General features: G+C 36.8%; 1 protein-coding gene across 10 annotated transcripts in view; it reads left to right on the top strand.

Moving 5' to 3' along the window:
* FAM214A (family with sequence similarity 214 member A) overlaps positions 1 to 19,936 on the top strand; it is a 90,765-nt gene that overhangs the window by 21,422 nt on the left and 49,407 nt on the right. Inside the window, exon 1 of one of the 10 annotated variants that reach the window (XR_004382552.1) lies at positions 3,357 to 3,538. The exons of 6 other annotated variants lie outside the window; for them this stretch is intronic. Coding sequence is in view for 3 of the 4 variants with exons in the window: in XM_032856443.1 (XP_032712334.1) it covers positions 3,502 to 3,538 (37 nt within the window). In the remaining variant the exon portion in view is untranslated. Of the gene's footprint in view, positions 1 to 3,356; positions 3,539 to 19,936 lie in introns of those variants that run through there. 3 more of the 10 variants (XM_032856443.1, XM_032856434.1, XM_032856435.1) reach the window with 3 other exon arrangements.

Raw genomic sequence — 19,936 nt, forward strand, 5'->3', positions numbered from 1 at the left:
TTAAAGCCTCTGCCTTCGGCTCAGGTCATGATCCCAGGGTCCTGGGATGGAGCCCCACATCGGGCTCTCTGCTCAGCGGGGAGCCTGCTTCCTCCTCTCTCTCTGCCTACTTGTGATCTCTGTCTGTCAAATAAATAAAATCTTAAAAAAAAAAAAAACTCATGGAAGAGCTCCTTTTTAAATTATTTCCTTATATGAGGATAATAGAAGTAATTTATATTTCTTGAGCTGTCCATTTGGAGAGCACAATTTTGACCATGCTATGTGAGTTGTAGGGGGAAAAGGGGCTTTTCATGGTTGGAGATTGAGAATTGAGAACCTGGGACTAACATTTAGTATAGAATTTCATATTATTCAGATTTTTAACTTGTAGGCTGTTGAGACCTACAGAGTAGATAACATGCCATTCTTTTATAGCATACCCATTTATAGCTTTGTGTACCAAGATAAAAGCAGGGAAAAGCAAGCATTCTTCAGAATTAAGTAAAGTGCCATTATGAAATTTTTTGGAAAACTGGCAGCACAGAAGAAACATTTCACTTAATCTCTTTGTTGGATTTTACTTTTTAAGGTGGCATGTCTCGTGTGCATTTTATTCATTTATAGTTACATGTTCCTGACTAAATTTAATTTTTTTAAGGGGGGGCACAGAGGGAGAGGGAAAGAATCTTAACTGAGTTCCACACTCATCACAGAGCCCGATGCAAATCTCAGTCTCACGACCCTGAGATCATGACCTGAGCTGAAATCAATATTTGGTCACTTACTGGCTGATCCACCCAGGCACTCCTGGCTAAATTTAATTTTTATAAGTTCTCTTTGTAAATCATACTATAGAGAGGCTATCATTAGCCTTTAATTTAAAAGTTTGAGGATTATGGGGCACCTGGGTGGCTCAGTGGGTTAAAGACTCTGCCTTTGGCTCAGGTCATGATCCCAGGGTCCTGAGATCGAGCCCCGCATCGGGAATCTCTGCTCAGCAGGGAGCCTGATTCCTTCTCTCTCTCTGCCTGCCTCTCTGACTACTTGTGATCTCTGTCTGTCAAATAAATAAATAAAATCTTTAAAAAAAATAAAAAATAAAAATAAAAGTTTGAGGACTATAACTGAAAGGAAATATTCCAAAATAATTTAGGGATTGTATATTGTTTTTCTTTTTTGACAGTAGAAGAGATTAATTTTGAATTATAAACTTATTCATCAAAAAATTTTAAAAAATTTATTTCCTTTCACTTCTAGGTATATGACTTGAGTAAATAAATTTTTAGAGCTGATTTTCTTATTTGAACAGTACAGATAATGATACTTGTTCTGTTTACCTCCCATAATTGTGAAATTAAATTAACTATTATTTGGGACATAAATCAGGCATGGTGCTAGGTTAGCAATAATGTAAACAAACATAGTACTTCTCTTTAAAGCACTTGCAGGTGTGGAGGAGAATGTCATTCAACCAAAGTGTTTACATTGATGTCATTCAATGCAAATAATTATTTAAACCTCTATGAACTAAGTCCTGAGCAGGAGGTATAGGGGGACTAAGATGAGTCTTGGATCAGGGAAAGCTGCCCTGGGGAAGAGGAATTTAAGCTGAGGCATTGTGGGAGGCATTGTGGGAGACCACTCCAGTAGAAGAGGAATAAATATTATTTGCAAAAACTCCGAAGTTTTGAAGAAGCTTAGGATCCTTAGTAACTAAAAGTCCAGTCTGGCTGACAGAGAGTACCTTTTAGCCTTCACAGGAGCCATGTGAGTTGATGCCATTTTACAGATAAGAAAACAAAGGCTCAGAGGAGTTTAGTAATTTGTATAGGGTCTTTTTGTTTGTAAATGGCAGTTTCAGGTTTTGAACCAAGGTTGGTTGGCCTGACTCCAAACTAAATGTTCTAGTATGCCCTTCTTTCTCTGAGCCACTTACCTCACGGGCTCCCTGTGCTCCCAAACACATCTTCCCTCTTGTTATTTCTCAGAGGGCTTAGCAGCTCTCCCTGTGGTTAATTTTGGGGCCAGTGATCAGGTTCTTTCTTTACACTAAGGTGATAATGATATTTAACTCTTACAGGTTCTGTACTTTGTACTCTTACTTTTGTATACTGTAAACTCCAGGGATCCTAGAAGTTTTTTCAGCGGCAGTGTTGTTTGTGGCCTCTCATTTAAAAATAGCCTCATGTTGCTCATGGGGTGCCTAAATAGAGCCAACATTTCCATCAGCCTCTGCTCCCTACCCCCAAGACACTCCAGATAAACAAAGATCTGAGTAATAAACAGTGTGCTGCTCCTGTAGCCTCTGCCTACTCCCACAAACCTTGGTTGTATAGAAATCCTAAAGCCACCACTAATAATGCATTTTATTGGAAAAATGTAAATAAAAAGAGCTTAATTGCCTTAAAAGTTTAAAAAACACTATCCTAGTTTATGTGATATTCAGGGGAAATATTTCCTAAAAGGGAATTTTTCTGATTCTTCTTATCTATTTATTTCACCACCAGCATTAACTTCCCTAAAACATCTTTGTAAGTTTGGGAGGGATTTTTGTTCTTCTTTAAGCTTCAGAGATAGTGTAGACTGGTACATTGAAGTCCAGTACTTGAAACCTGAAGAAAATCTCCTGTGCCTTCAACAGCTGCAGATAATTTTATGGTAAAGAGAATAGATGAACTCAGGCTAAACGTTGTTTAATGTAAAAAGAGACATTTTAGAGCAAATACCTAGCTAAATCTTTATTGTTTTAAGAGTTTGCTAAGAAACTATTTTCCCTTTTTAGGTCTTTTTCTAGTCTGTTAACATCAATTTTTCTTATCCTTTAAAAGGCATTGCATAAATTTGAGGGGGGCTATTTTATGCCCTATCCCATTTTAACGAACAGGTAGTGCTTTTCTAGGAATTGTGAAGTTTGTTATAAAGTAATTCTTTGTTCTAGGTAGATGGGGGTTGATATTCAATTCTAATTGCTTTAAATTTTTAGATTTTTATATTTCCAGAGGGTTTATCTTGGTAGAACCTGATTTACTGGAAATGTGAAATAATAAGCTGATTCCCTCCACCACCCCCTTTGTCCTGTTTCCTGTGAAATACTGAAATAAATGTTTGCCTTGTGAATTTCTCTCGTTTAAAAAACATCCAGAGGCACACTTTTTAGGGGCTCAATGCTAGAATACTTTTGTCATGATCATTCTGCCGTTCTTTCAAGTTGCCTAAACACAGCTGAGTTGGTAAGAAGAGCGAAGACAACATGATAACGCTGCCAAGTAGACAGGAAGCCGTGGTGGACCTAGCAAGCAGGGGCGGCTGAGCACACCCTCGTCCAATCAGCTGTGAGTGCTGTTGCTATGTGCGCTCTTACTCTGCTGCCTTTGTGGAAAACCTTACACAGAGGAAAGCGGAATCAGCACCCACCGCTGAACATTTGTTTTAACCACTGCAGACATCTGGATCCCTCAGTTACTGACTGTGTAGCTATTGACAGCCAGAAGGCAACTTCTTTTATACAAGGATTCCAGTATGGTTTTCAGTGGAAACAAAGGGCTTCACAGAGAAGGTGTGTAATGAAGTGTTTTTAACGGCTTTATTTTTAAACTTCCAGTTTTCTGTAGCTATTTAGCAGTTGCGGTGTTTGCTTTGCATAGATTTTTTAATAAATAGGTCTAGAAAAATGATCTCACTTTGAAAAACCTGGAACTTAGGGAATTTTCTTTAGCTTCATATTTTCTTTGAATAGCCTTGCTTAAAAGATTATTGAAATGCTGATCTGAACAATGAGTAAGAAGAAAAGAAACCAAAATACAATGTGCTCACTTTAATAGGGGGAAAATGTGATAAAAATGGGACTACAGGGAAGAGAATTGGGGTTAGCCAGAAGCATAAACTGTATTTGGGAGCAGGCGGTGTTTTTGGTTTTTTTTTGTTTTGTTTTGTTTTTTTTCTTTTTTTTTTTTTTTTTAAATAAAAGCTGTTAAGAATAAGCTGTATTTAAAAGAAGTTACATATTTTTAACTGAATTCATTGTTTCTGAATTTGACAGATTGTCAGAATTTAGCTTAGTGAGAATTTTGGCATAGTTTAGGAAATTGATGTGCTATCTTTTTATAAAGGATTTCTGAAGATGCTGCCACAAATTGTACAATCTTAAAATTATTTTGATCTGTTGACTAGTTCTGTGCAGTTCAGATAAAAGATGGTAGTATAATCCAGCCTCAAAGTCAGTGTCATGCTCTGCTCTGTTAAAAGTCCAAATGGAAAGTGGAAAAATAAAGGATGTTAAAGACAACATACCACAAATGGTTAAGATAGTATTGTAAAATTAGAGGAAGCCTCTAAAATGTAATAATTCTGTATCTGTCTTACTTAATACTGCAAATATAGTAAAATCTTATTAAATTAAACCTTACTAATTAAATATTTATAATAATTGAACGAAATATGGGTTATGATTTTGTTTTATGAGACCTGGAAAAACCAGCTGATCCAACTGATTGAAAGTGCGAAAGTTTTAAAATATCTTAAAAGTTTTCTACATATTCTCATAGAGAGTTGACATAGTCGGTTTAGCTAATGATTCTTTTAAATTAATTAAAGCAGGGGCGCCTGGGTGGCTCAGTGGGTTAAAGCCTCTGCCTTCGGCCCGGGTCATGATCCCAGTGTCCTGGGATCGAGCCCTGCATCGGGCTTTCTGCTCAGCGGGGAGCCTGCTTCCTCCTCTCTCTGCTTGCCTCTCTGCCTACCTGTGATCTCTGTCAAATAAATAAATAAAATCTAAAAAAATAAAAAAATAAAAAATATAAATTAAAGCAGAACAGAAGACTAATAGCATATTGCCCATTTATGAACAGTTTTCTGTGGCTTATTCATTTTCACCTGGCTGTGTAACTGGCTCCTTTTTAATTCATTCAGTGATTTATGTTTAATGAATAAAAGGAATATAATATAAATTTAAAATTGATATTAGAGCTTTATTTCTTATCTCTTTCAAGAAGTACCCGTCATTGGAGCACCTGGGTGGCTCAGTTGGTAAAGCAACTGCCTTCAGCTCAGGTCATGATCCTGGAGTCCTGGGATTGAGTCCCACATTGGGCTCCCAGCTTCATGGGGAGTCTGCTTCTCCCTCTGACCTTCTCCCCTCTCATGCTCTCTCTCACTGTCTCTCTCTCAAATAAATAAATAAAATCTTAAGAAAAAAATAATTTAAGAAGTTCCTGTCATTAAGTAGGCTTAGCAGTCAGTGGTTAAGTAGGCTTAGCAGTCAGTGGTAGCACAATTTGATAAGTGAGAAGAGATATTTCTTTTCATTGGAAAGAACTCAAAATATATCTCATGCTTTGGTGCCCATCACTGATTATTTTTAATGATACATATGTTTGTGTTAAGTTAAAGCCTTCAAAAAATAGAGTCAAGTTTATAAAGTAAATTGCCCCTAAACATTAAAGTGTTTCACATGAACCTGCATGTTGGATTTCTTAGTTTTTTCAGTTTGTTGGGTATACCCCAAAACTTGAACTTGACAGGAGTTATCATAAAAATTGTAGCATAATAGGGGCACCTGGCTGCCTCAGTTGGAAGAGCAAGCAACTGTTGATCTCAGGATTGTGAGTTCAAGCCCCACATTGGCTGTAGAGATTACTTAAATAAAAACTTCAGAAAAATTATAGCAATCTAAAGAAATCTTATATTCTTTGGACTTGATATCCTCCAGTGTAAAGCACTCGTGTACAAAAGAAGATCTATGAGGGGCCATGGGTTTGGAGGCAGAGGATGATAGGAGGATCCAAGTTCATTAAATATAACTATCCACAGAGAAGTTATTTTAGTCATTTCCATTTTCTTGAGCTGTCATTCTCATCAATCACTATTCTTATTTTTTACAATAGAACCACAAAAACCAAGTTGTGCTTGATTTGATTTGCTACTTTTCTGTCTTGTTTCATTTCTTGAGAATTAATAGACTTCCCAAGAGCAGGCTGGTTTCATTCGTATGCTGGAAAAGATAAAGGAACATAATAGTGGCAAGAAAGTGGAGTCTACTGCTGTGTTACACAAAAGCTTTGCCATTGCGAGGCAGGAGGAATAGTCTTGGCAGAATCTCAGATTTTATTCTGGGCTCAGTAACTAAAGGATGTATTTTATACTGGAACATCTGAAATTCCTGTCCAGTATCAAAACCTCAGGATAATAACTGATGTCTATAGTCTGGTCAAATATAATAATATTGATAGCATAGTTTAACTTTTGAATTCATCTATTAGTAGACAGTACAATTTTTATTGTCTTATTCTATGTCAAATCTTTAAATTGGCTATACTTTTATGAAGTAGAAAAATAGTTCAGTTCTCGAAAATAGTGGTTTCTGTTTTGTCTTGGCCACTTACTAATATTTATCAGATGCAATGATTGAATTTTAAGTAATGTTGTTTCTCTTTATTTTGAAATCACCAGACAATAATATGTAACGTCTTATATGCAATTCTAAAGATTCTGTAACTTAAAACCTCAATAAGGGGTGACAACTTGAATTTTTCTTTTCTCTCCAGGTCTCCTGTAATCATTCCTACTTCAAATATTATCCCAAATGTTTGATTCCTGTATATGTGCTTAAGTGTTATATGATACAATGTTGTTATTGTTTTTTTCCTGTTTCTTTGTTTTGTTTTTTTTGGGGGGGGGCTCTCCCTCTTCCTTGAAGAAATTGCATTACTTATTATATTCTGAATCCCAAAATGATTTGACTCTCATAGCTGAGCAGGGAAGTTTAGTCTTGACAACTTTCTGTCAGGCGTTTTCATTTAGCTACATGCTGTTGCATACACTGTATTGCTTGGAAGACTAGTAAATCTTACTATTTTTTTTTTTAATCTTCAGTTGTTGCTATATCTAAAATCAAAAACCCAGGTTTTAAAAATGTAGTCAATGCAGTATTGCTTGAATCTGATTATATAATCCTTATTGATAAGGCTAAGTTAAAAGTGGTAGCATGATGGCCATTATTTGAGAAACTAGAAATATCTTCTTGTCTTTTTGCTGTTCTTCTCAATTTTATTCATTCAAAGACTTCTGACCATCAAAGGATTTGAATTAGAAGCTTTATGATAAACACATAGACATTATAAATTATGGAAATAGTCAAGATGGAGTAGGACATAGAAGGCTCATAGATAGTTGGGCTTCAGATTGTGCCCTAAGCTTCTTGTCACCCTGAATAGGAGAGGGAAAGCCAATCAGCTGTATATATCTCTGTTATTTAACATGACATTGCTAAATATTGGCCATTAAAATCTAAATCGATATCTGTTTTCTTAATATTTTGAGATTTTGAGATTTTGGCGTTCAGATTTGGGGTAGCTTATCTATTCTGTATGGGTTTGTTTTTTTTTTTTTTTAAAGATTTTATTTATTTATTTGACAGACAGAGATCACAAGTAGATGGAGAGGCAGGTAGAGAGAGAGAGAGAGGGAAGCAGGCTCCCTGCTGAGCAGAGAGCCCGATGCGGGACTCGATCCCAGGACCCTGAGATCATGACCTGAGCCGAAGGCAGCGGCTTAACCCACTGAGCCACCCAGGCGCCCCTGTATGGGTTTTTTTTTAAAGGATTTTATTTATTATTTGAGGGAGAGAAAGAGAACAGGGGAAATAGCAGAAGGAGAAGGACAACTAGACTTCACACTGAGCACAGAGCCAGCAAAGGGCTCTCTCCCACAGCCCCAAGATCATGACCTGAGCCAAATCAAGAGTCACATCCTTAACCAACTGAGCCACCCAGGCACCCCTGATTTTTTTTATTATTTAGCAATATTAGGCACAATTTCACCTCTTTGAACAGTAGTTTCCCAATCAATATAAGAAGACCTTAGGGTAATTGTGGAATTTAAATGAAATAGTTTAAGAAAAACTACTTAGGTTAGTGGCACTGAGTTAACACTCAATAAAATGAAATTTTTATAATAAACCCATTAAAATTTTTCTACATTTTGGAATTATGAGGATTTTAAGTGTAGTTTTTTAGACTTTTCCCCTGAGCTTCACATATGTTGATATAATTTTAGTTTTCTCAGTTTTCTAATACTTTGTGATCTAGAGAGTCCTGGAAATAATGGGATTTGGGCAGAAGAAAGGGCACAGGGTTCATAGAGAAGTACATTTCTGAGTTTCTGGAGAAAGAGAATATCGAGAATAGTAAGGAAATAATGGGTAATATAGAAAGGTAAATAAGGGAAGACAGAAAAAAAATTGTTCAATGTAATATTATCTTAGGGGTGTATGTGTGTGTGTATGTGTGTGCATGTGCATGCACGTACACACAAGTAGCACAGACGCTGAGCTGACTGACTAGAGTTGCTGAATACACTAGGGAGTGGTTTCCTAGGAAGTAACTTTTTTCTGATTTTTCTTTTGAGTCCCTCAGGATTAGGGTAGGGTGACCTGGTATTTGACACCCTATTAATGACAAGGGACAAGCCAGCTGCCTAAGAGCCAAAAATTAAATATCATCACATACATTGGGGCGCCTGGGTGGTTCAGTGGGTTAAGCCTTTGCCTTCAGCTCAGGTCATGATCTCAGAGTCCTGGGATCGAGTCCTGCATCGGGCTCTCTGCTTGGCAGGGAACCTGCTTCTTCCTCTCTCTCTGCCTGCCTCTCTGCCTACTTGTGTTATTTCTCTGTCAAATAAATAAAATCTTAAAAAAAAAATATCATCCATACATGATGAATGTAACTATGTTGAAATATAAAAACTTCCAGAGAAAAAGTTGTTGATGCAGGACTAAATTTGAAAACTCAAACTTCCAAGCCAAAATGTTCAGAAAATGCTCTTCAGTCATTTTAATAAGTGCACAAAATTTCAACTGACTGCAGACTTTTCATTGCTTTGAGTGGTCATAATTTAACATTCTTTTAGGAGAGAGGTATAATTTGAGTTCCCATCCTGTTTTCCATATTTTCATCAAGTGCTAAGATTTTGTGATTCCTACATAAACTTCTTTTAGCTCTCCAACTTGCTGATGATACAGTTTAGCTTGTTGAGAATTAGAGAATAAACAGATGTAAAGAAAAGGCCATCTTTTCCAAGTGTATTCCATTTTATCACTGTTAATATGTTCCTTAGTACTACCCAACTAGCTAGCTTCTGCTTTGGGTCCAGAGACTTTTTGCAACTGACAAAAAGGATAGGAGGAGAACCATTTCAGAAATAAGTATCCTGGTTTTATCTGATTGCATTGCATTGATGTACTTGTGGGAGGAGGTGGTGGAATGGGGGAAACATACTTACCCTAAATCACTTTTCCTTAAAAAAAAAAAAAAAAATCCACACAAAGAACAAAAAAGAGATTGCTCTATGCCAGTATTTTTCAGTTTGAAGTATTCTAGGAAAAAAACCCACATCTATGCTTATACACACCTGATTTGTGGAAAATATCCAGAGGTTTATAAATTCTCTTAGGTTATAAAATTTATTGAACATGTCTTGGTTTTAGACATTGGATAAAAGCAAATTTTTAAAAATTATTATTTTTTTTTTTAGCACAGGGTCACCTGTGGTTTTGAGAGACAGTACTTTGTTTCCTCTCTGACACTGTTTTCTCAGTTTTTCCCCCCTCATGATTCTTTCTGAGGTGTGGAGTGATAATACTATATAATCAGGAATATTCCCACAAAGGACAACGAAGAGGAAAATATTTGCTACTTGAGCATTTTTCAGGCTCTAAAACAGTGATGAATTAGGTCTAATGGTTTATGCAGAACACAGAAAATTTATATAGGGTTAGTGCAGGTAAGAACAAATGAATAAAATCTGTATAGCTCTGTGCCATGATGTGGTATGGCTTAAAACACAGTTCTGGCAGCCTGGACTTGAAGGAAGCAAGACAAATGGAAATTTCCGCAATAATGCTGACTAGTTTTAATTCTTACATTTTAAATCTTAAGTCCTCTGGGAGTTTCCTCTGATTTCCAAGATTGAGTTTCTTCCTGAACATATGCTCATCTACCTCTGTTATCATTTATCACATCACCGTGAATTAGATGTACCTGTAGCATCCTCATCAGACTGTCCTCTACTTGAAGGCAGCACAGTAGCTTGAGCTCCACATTGCCTTTGGGAGAAGAAGTAGATTTCACTGATGTTTTATATTGGTAGATACTTCTTTTTTTCAACTTTAATCTTCTAAACTGTTTTCAAAATTACTTAAAATATAGCTTTCTTTTCTAGAGTTTAAGCTGCCCCCAACTTATCATGTAAGCAGCCAATAGATTGTTATGATGAATTCGCTCTATAAATCCCTGAAAAGGCAAAATTCCGATAATCACTAGAGAAATTAGAACTCAAAAGGCTCTCTGTCTCTTATTTTTGACAGTTTAAATGTTTTTGCTCTAGGCTAGAGATTTAGTGATTACCTAACCCAATTTCATTGTTTTAAAAACAAATATTTCCTTGTTCATTTAAGAGAATTCTATTGAGGCACCTGCCTAACTCAGTAGGTAGAGTAACCCTTGACCTCAGGGTCATGAGTTTGAGCCCCATGTTGGGCATAGAATTTACTTAAAAATTTTTACTTTAAAAATTTTAAAAAGATTTATATTGATAAAGGTCATTAAAAACAAAAACAACAAAACTTTTTCAGTACAAAAGAGGGCAGAGACTAGGTCCCTGTTGACTAAATTAAAACCTGCTTTAGGAAGCAAAGAAAGTTGAGATTCTAAATAGGTTTAGGACAGTGTGTCAGCTGATAGATTTGTAGAATTTTATTTCCAATTTCGACTTTTCAAATTTGAAAAAAACAAAACAAAACCAGAAAACTTTGGCAGTTAAAATATTAAACCCAGGCAAAGAACAAAATAATTATCTGAAAAGGGTAATAGCAAACTTTTACCACTTTAATCAGAAATAAGCTGAAATAAGAAGAAAACAAGATCTAATGGAACATTGATCATTCATTATTTCCACAAGTGTTCTAGTGCTTGTTCATGCCAAGCAGCTAGGCTGGGCAACAGGACCAACTTGTTCTTGTGGAGCTTGATGGGTTAGAGGAGAGATGCAAATAATGATTTAATTTTGTTTGTGTTAAGTTTTAGGAAGGGAAAGCATAAGGTGCAATGAACTCTTGAAAAAAGAATAAAAAGCCCTGGGAGGGTGTAATGGGATCAAATGAAATGGATAAGCCCCAATGATGAATTATGTGTTTAAACTGAAATAGAGATAATCTCATTATTTTATGCCTCATTTATTTATTTAAAGGTTTATTTATTTATTTTGTCGGGGAGAACAGGAGGGGTAGAAGGAGGAGAGAACCTTGAAGAGGACTCCCTGCTGAACACCCATCCTGACCTGGGGATTGATCCCAGGACCCTAAGATTATGACCTGAGCTGAAATCAAGAGTGGCACGCTTAACCAACTGAGCCACTCAGCCACCCCTCTTTTCTTTTTTTATTCCATTAAAATTAACATACAGTGTTATATTAGTTTCAAGTGTACAATAGGGTGATTCAACACTCTACATTACTCAGTGCTCATCATAATAAGCCCTCCATCTCTTTCACCCATCCCCCCATCCTGTGTCCTAAATTTTTATCTGTAGAACTTTCTTTTTAAGTGGGGCTTGAATTTATGACCCTGAGTTGAATGCTGTGCCAGCTCAGCCAGCAAGGTACCTCTAATCTGTAGAACTTTGATCAAGTGGTAAGGTTAAATTTTTAACTCCATATGAGTAGAAATTATGTTAGAAAATGCAATGGGGGGGAAGAATGTACAGAGAAAAATCCCATGCACAAGAGCAACAAACAAATCTAATCTTGGATGAACACAATAGAAATATTTAAGACCTTTATGAAGAAAATTTTAGAAGTCTGCCAAAGGATGTTTTAAAAGCAATACATAAATGGTGAGATTTTAATCTTTAATAGGCAATTTTCAAAAAGTTGAAGTGATTTTTTTGAGTCACTGGTTATAATTTGGGAGAATTATTGATAATTACCAAGAGAGCCACTGAGCCACCCAGGCGCCCGCAAACTATCATTCTCATAGACTTCTGGTCCTTTGCCCCCTTTTTAAGAATTGGACTTTTTCCACTTTTGTGAAACATGATCTCTACCCTTCCCTCCATTGCTCCCTCAAATGGTGGATAAGCTTCTCAGACTGATTGAGGTAGATGCAGTGGAAAAGAAGAGGAAGGAACCCATTAGTTAAGCTCTTGGTTACTACTCACACAGACATTGAAGTCAGATAGCTTTCAGCTTACTGCCTTGGTTCCCAAAGGCTTTCCTCAGTCTAACATTAGCTTTTCATTTGTCCATGGCAAAGATGTCAGCCTTTCTCAAGAGGGACTGTCCTTTTCTATGATCATACTTTCCAATTTTTGGTTATTGAATGACTTATTTCTTTTCTGAAATGATGCTGAAAGTAAAAGATAAGTAATACTTTCTCTAACTTGCTCTTATTTAAGAAGTGAAATATTAAAAATTAGCAAGGTTTTAAAAAAACTATATTGTCGGGGCACCTGGGTGGCTCAGTGGGTTAAGCCGCTGCCTTTGGCTCAGGTCATGATCTCGGGGTCCTGGGATCGAGTCCCGCATCGGGCTCTCTGCCAGCAGGGAGCCTGCTTCCCTCCCTCTCTCTGCGTGCCTCTCTGTCTACTTGCGATCTCTCTCTGTCAAATAAATAAATAAAAATCTTTAAAAAAAAAAACTATATTGTCATTGATACAGGTCATCTTTATACAAGTTTATACATTATTGAAAAAAATTATAAATATAAAATTGTATACGTTGCTATTTAACTTGGACTTTATCATACATTTTCCTCTATCAGTTATTTTAATGGCTGTAGGATATTTTACCATGTTGACATCACTGAAACCATTTTCCATTGGTAAAGTAAAAAAATTTTTTTAAAGTTCGCTCTTTTTTAAAAAAAGATTTTATTTCCTTGAAAGAGAGCACAGGATCAGGGGGAGGGGCAGAGGGACAGGGGGAGGGGCAGAGGGACAAGCAGACTGCCTGCTGCATGGGGAGCCCCACACCAGGCTCCATCCTAGGACCTCGAGATCACAACCTGAGCCCAAGTAAGACACTCAACCGACTGAGCCACTCAGGTACCCCTAAACTTCCTACTATAGTAACTATAACATGGATTTTCTTTTCTTTCTTTCTTTCTTTCTTTTTTTTTTTTTTAAAGATTTTATTTACTCATTTGAGAAAGAGAGAGAAGCAGAGGGAGAGAAAGAAGCAGACTCCCTGCTGAGCTGGAAGCCCCATGTGGGGCTTGATCCCAGGACCTGGAGATCACAACCTGAGCCCAAGGCAGATGCTTAATGAACTGAGCCATCCAGGCACCCCTATAACATGGATTTTCAATATGATTTTAATTTTTATTCCTTTGTTTAAACCTACTCTCTCGGAGAGTAAGCATTCTTCTCTGTGTTTATTCTTTTTATTTCACATTATGTGCCTTCTTTTTCTCTTTTCATTTAACTTATGAAATAAGAATAGTTTAATTAAAATAGCATATAGAATAATGCAATAGAAATAAGGAAGACTTTGCCAACCATATATTATAGAAACATTTCCACTTCTATTTTTTTTTTTCATTTTTTCAGGAATATTTAGGTTTTATACAATTTAATCTGGCATTCTTTTCCTTTGTGTGTATTTTTCTATTTCCAAGCTGAGAAAATTCTCATTATTCCATAGGTCAAATAAATACATACTGAATATTCTGCTAGTTTCCATCTTAAAATTATAGGCATACCTTATGTTATTGTGCTTTACTTAATGAGCTTTGCAGATACTGTGTTTTTTACAGATTGAAAATTTGTGGCAACCTTGCAGTGAGCAGTTCTCTTGGCACCATTTTTCCAACAGCATTTATTCACTTCATCTCTACATCACATTTTCGTGATTCTTGAAGTATTTCAAACTTTTTCATTATTATCATTTGAATCGCCGCAGTCTCATGATAAAACTTTCATGAGGAGTTGCTTCTTATGGATGAGCAAAGAAAGTAGTTTCTTGAGATGGAATCTGTTCCTGTTGAAGATTGTTGAAAGGACAAAAGAGGATTTGTAATACAGCATAAACTTGGTCAATAAAGCAGCAGCAAGGTTAGAAAGGATTGACTCCCATTTAGAAGGAAGTACTACTGCGGGTAAAATGTCATCAGAACCATGTGCTACAGAGAACTCTGCCATGAGGGAAAGAGTCAATTGATGTGGCAAAGTTCACTGTCTTATTTTTTAAACAAATTGCCACAGCACCCCAACTTCAACCACCACCCCAATCAGTTGGTAGTCACCAACATCGAGGCAAGACCCTCCAACATCAAAAAGATGAATTCCCTAAAAGCTCAGGGGATGGCTTAGCATATTTTAGCAATAAAGTTTTTTAAATTAAGGTATATACATTGCTTTTTTAGACGTAAAATTGTTGTATGTTTAACAGACTACGGTATGGTGTAAACATAACTTCTGAGAAGCCCAAAAGTTTAATTGACTTTATTGCAATATTTGCTTTATTGTGGTAGTCTGGAGGTGCAATATCTCTGAGGTATGCCTGCGTATTGTACATGTGGCTCTTTTTCAAGGTATTTTGATGTATGTTCTGATGTGCCATTTCTCACTGTATTTTAGAGATCACCTGTGTCAGAGGCATATAGAGCTTTCTTGTTAAGTATGTAAGGCACGTGAGTCAGAATCTCTGGAAATATACACAGGAGATGATACTTGTGTAAGGATCAGACTGCTGCTCTAAGAAATTACCACAACCTTTATGGCTTAAAACAACACAGATTTCTCCTCTCACAGCTCTGTAGTTCAGAAGTTTAAAATGGGTCCAAAGTGCTGTGCTTCCTAGGGGACACACACCAAGCTCTGTCTCCTTTACTTTTCAAGTTTCTAGAGGCCTCCCATATTCCTTGGCTCATGGTCCCTTCCTCCATCTTCAGAGCTAGCAGTATAGATCTTCTCTCCTTTCTGATCTGCAGCATTATAAACATCTAAATTCAGATGGTAGACATCTATTACATAGGTTTATTCAGCCGTGTTTCTAACAAAATACAGAATGCCCAGTTACATTTGAATTTCAGATAAATGACTTAATTTTTAATGTAATTATGTTTTATACTGAAATTCAAATTTAACCAGCATCCTTTATTTTTATTTGCTAAATTGGAGAACCATAATCATAAGAAGTAAATGACTCCCCATAATTCTGTCTCACAGCCCCTGAGTTAACTATAAAGAGCAGTTTGGTATATGTCTGAGGTATTTTTCTGTAGATAATTAAGATCGGTGTATAACTGTCCCAGTATTATGCATTTTTTCTTGATATATCTTAATAGCTTCTTATGTTCATTTCAGCAATATTTAAAAGTTTAACTACCGGGGCGCCTGGGTGGCTCAGTGGGTTAAAACCTCTACCTTCGGCTCAGGTCATGATCCCAGGGTCCTGGGATCAAGCCCCACGTCGGGCTCTCTGCTCAGCGGGGAGCCTGCTTCCTCCTCTCTCTCTGCCTGCCTCTCTGCCTACTTGTGATTTCTGTCTGTCAAATAAATAAACAAATATTTAAAAAAAAAAAAGTTTAACTACCACACTTAGTAGTATAATCTCTTAACATTTTTTTATTAGAAAGTAGTAAAATTGTGGAAAAGTAGACTTTTTAAAATATTACAATATTTTCAATTTATGATCAGATATAATAATGACATTTAGGATTAACCCATTTCTAGATCTTTAAGACATCACAGAGGACTTACCCAGGAAATCTTTGTTTCAATTGTTAACCAAAAAAAGTTGAAGAAAAATTGGTAATAAGATCTGCAGTTGACTCAGCAGAGGCAGTGATTGAGCACTAGGGAAGTAAGTACTGAAGTGGGACTAAGATACGTTGTTTCTGGAAATTTTCTGTATATTTTTGCTGCTGTCACATAATCTGTCTAGACTTTTTCTGATACTTCTTTAATGTTTCATCAGAGAAGTTGTGAAAATAATTGAGGTGAGCTACATGAAAGTATTTATGACTCAGAAATTATAGTATAAACAAAATGCTGTATTGGCTTCAATGCAATTAAAATATTGATTCTAAAAATAGTAGACTTACAATATTAAAATCTGAATAAACTTGACATTGAGATTGACTTTAAGATGCAGGTGAAGAAAAAAATCGATGAACTGTCTCATCAGTGTCTCATCACATGTTCCATCATGATGGAACTTGTCTCAATTTTAGGATCTCTGTCATATGTTTAGAAAGTACAAGACTTCGCTAACTTAAAGATAGTATCAGGGAGAGAGGGAGATTGAAGATTTATTATAAAAAGTTTAAAGCCTCTTCATTACATAATAGAGTTGATATTTGAATACATGTAGTTTCTCTTCTAAGACTCCCCACAAATGTTTAAGGAAAGAAAATTTTGTTTGAATCAGCCAACATGTTTTTCATTACAATGTAGAAAAATGAACCTGGTGCAATTTCCTTATTCCTCTAGCTCCAATACAACCATAAAACTGAAACAGTTTAAAAAACTAAATGCAAATAAAACTGTAGAACCAGTAACTTTTTCTTTTTTTATTTATTTATTTGACAGAGAGAGAGATCACAAGTAGGCAGAGAGGCAGGCAGAGAGAGAGGGGGAAGCAGGCTTCCCGCTGAGCACAGAGCCCAATGCTGGGCTCAATCCCAGGACCCTGAGATCAGACCTGGGATCAAACCCTGCATCCGGCTCCCTGCTCAGCAGGAAGCCTGTTTCTCCCTCTCTCACTGTGTCTATCAAATAAATAAAATCTTAAAAAAAAAAAAAGGAAATGTGAATATAGTACTTGGTATTATAGGACAAATCTTTTTGAGTTGAGCATGCCTCTTGGTATTTGCTTGTTGTATAAACCTCTGTCAACTTCCGTTGATACTGTAGGCCACAGAGACATTGTGCATGCAACATAAAAGTGTCATCTGTTTTTACTATTATAAATGAGCCCAGAGCTATTAAAGTCAGGATATTTAAAGACTAGCAAAACTATAAATGTAAGTTACAATTGCAAATATGAATAAGAAACTGAAATTATAAGGCAATCCTTGATTATCATTCACCACTCAGATGATTCAGAGCAGGTTCGTGCTTATTCTTGGAAATCTTCACTGAGTCCCCAGAATGTCCATAGACCCCATATGACAACCACCTCTAACTCAGTTAGATATTACAAATGGGTATATGCAAATTCATGGTTATAACTGAAAACACAACTCCAGTCAGTGTACATATGTTGCAGTGTGTCTCTGCTTTGCTAGTATTACCAAACCTTTCTTTATATGGGCCCCCTTTCCTAATAATCTTCATTTTCTCCCTTTGTGTGGTATTAAGCTTCCAACTAGAATGGTAGTTCTCAATCCTGGTTGCACATTAGAATTGCCTAGGGAGCTTTTAAAAGAATGTAACACCTAGCATTGGATGGGTACATGAGTTTTGTTTCTGTTTTATTATTGTTGCTGCTGCTGTTTGTTTTTAAAGCTCTCCAGTTTGTTCCATGTGCAGCTAGGATTCAAAACCACAAGACTCCAGGCTGCTGAGAATTTCAAAGTCACTGGCTTATTAAGGATTAGTAGAATTATGTACTACATAATGATGTTTATTGTATGCCAGGCACTGTATTCAATATAACATACTGTTATCTCAGGAAATTGGTGATACTATGAGATAGATATTACCTCCATTTTTCAGGAAAGTGAAGTTTAGAGAGACTAAATAGGTTTCCTGGCCACATAGTTATTGGCAGCAGAACCAGGACTCAAATTGTCTATTAACCATAAAACTATAAATATCCAGTCTTTTCACCCCATTCTTACACTATAGATTTGCCTTAACAAATCAGTACTAAACACATACTTTGATGGAAGTATTTTTACATTGATTAAAAGTACATAAGCATTAGGGTGCCTGGGTGGCTCAGTGGGTGAAGCCTCTGCCTTCGGCTCAGGTCATGATCTCAGAGTCCTGGGATCGAGCCCCGCATCAGGCTCTCTGCTCTTGGGGAACCTGCTTCCCCCTCTTTCTGCCTGTCTCTCTGCCTACTTGTCATCTCTGTCAAATAAAAAAAAAATCTAAAAAAAAATAAAAAATAAAAATATATAAGCATTGTGATGCTTGGATGGCTCAGTAGGTTAAGCATCTGCCTCTTGATTTTGGCTCAGGTCATGATCTCAGAGTCATGGGATCAAGCCCCGTGTCAGGCTCCTCACTGAGTGCCGAGCTTAAGAAGTATCAGCTGTAATTATAACTCTTAGTGTTAAAACTGCGTGATGATCTACAACCACGGACTAGAGAGTGGTGTCCAGCAGTCTTTCCTTCAGTATAAATGAAATAATCTGTTCTCTGGGTATTGTCTATAGATAAGTCCTTTTATAACAGAAATTCAACTGGCATTAAATTCATATTGCCCAAACTGCTGTATTTACAGAGTGCTGAAAGTCATCATTGTACAACATATTTTACTGCTCTTTAGGGACTCTTATTCCAGCATATTCTCTAAAATTAGAATTTAATATAGATACTAAACAGCCTAATCTAGGGGAATTTTGTCCAAGAAACATAGCACAGAAGTTATATGAGAAATAAGGCTATTGTCAATAAACTTTGAGAATGTCAGTTATTATAAAAACTGTGCTTCCTTCAGTCACATAACAATTTTTTACTTGTGATGCAAATCCAATAACAAATAATGTTACAGAGGCAACATTTCTCCCTTCTTTCAGTAACCTGTTTTTTCCAGGCTCTGAAGACTTCTAAGTAGTCTCATACTTATCAGGCACTTAAATGCTTAATGTAAACATAAATTCTGTTAATTTAAGTTTGTGTAGAAGACAATTTTGCTGTTGTTGTTGTTGTCCTAGGATACTGAAGACTTATCTGAGCTTTGATACTTTTCCTTTTTTGCTTGTACAGTTGCCCTTTTTTTCTTCATAATTCATGCTTCCTGAGGGAAACATCTTAAGTACAATTTTAGGATAAGTGAATACATTATTTTCATTATTGGTTTTTTTTTTTAAGATTTATTTATTTGACAGAGAGCGAGAGAGATCACAAGTAGGCAGAGAGGCAGGCGGAGAGAGAGGGGGAGGCAGGCTCCTCGCTGAGCAGAGAGCCTAGTGCAGGCCTCCATCCCAAGACACAGATCATGACCCGAGCCAAAGGCTTAACCCACTGAGCCACCCAGGCACCCGATTTTTATTTTATTTTATTTATTTTTTTTTAATTATTTTATTTATTTATTTATTTATTTACTTGACAGACTCATTGCAAGTAGGCAGAGAGCCAGGTGGGGGGCGAGGTGGGGGGGAAGCAGACTCCCTGTCGAGCAGAGAGCCGGATGTAGGGCTCAATCCCAGGATCCTGGGATCACGACCCCAGCCGAAGGCAGAGGCTTTAACCTACTGAACCACCCAATCACCCCTGATGTTTATTTTTTAATGCAAAAAGTAAAAAATATTTTTCTGGCATTTTATAATAGGTAAATTTTTTTAAAAGAAATTTATTTATTTATTTGAGAGAGAGAGAGCATGAGAGAGGAGAGGTGAGAGGGAGAAGCAGAATCCCTGCTGTGCAGGAAGCCCGATGTGGGACTCGATCCAGGATCATGTCCTGAGCTAAAGGTAGTTTCTTTTTTTTTTTTTAAAGATTTTATTTATTTGACACAGAGAGAGAGATCACAAGTAGGCAGAGAGGCAGGCAGAGAGAGAGAGAGAGAGAGAGAGAGAAGCAGGCTCCCTGCTGAGCAGAGAGCCCGATGCGGGGCTCGATCCCAGGACCCTGAGATCATGACCTGAGCCGAAGGCAGAGGCTTTAACCCACTGAGCCACCCAGACGCCCCTGAAGGTAGTTTCTTAACCAATGGCGCCACCCCCTATAATAGGTAAAATTTTTAAAATAGATTTTATTTCTTTAGAACAGCTTCAGTTTCACAGCAA

This window comes from Lontra canadensis, unplaced genomic scaffold, assembly GCF_010015895.1.
Source record: "Lontra canadensis isolate GAN:19392208 unplaced genomic scaffold, GSC_riverotter_1.0 scaffold12, whole genome shotgun sequence".
NCBI lineage: Eukaryota > Metazoa > Chordata > Mammalia > Carnivora > Mustelidae > Lontra > Lontra canadensis.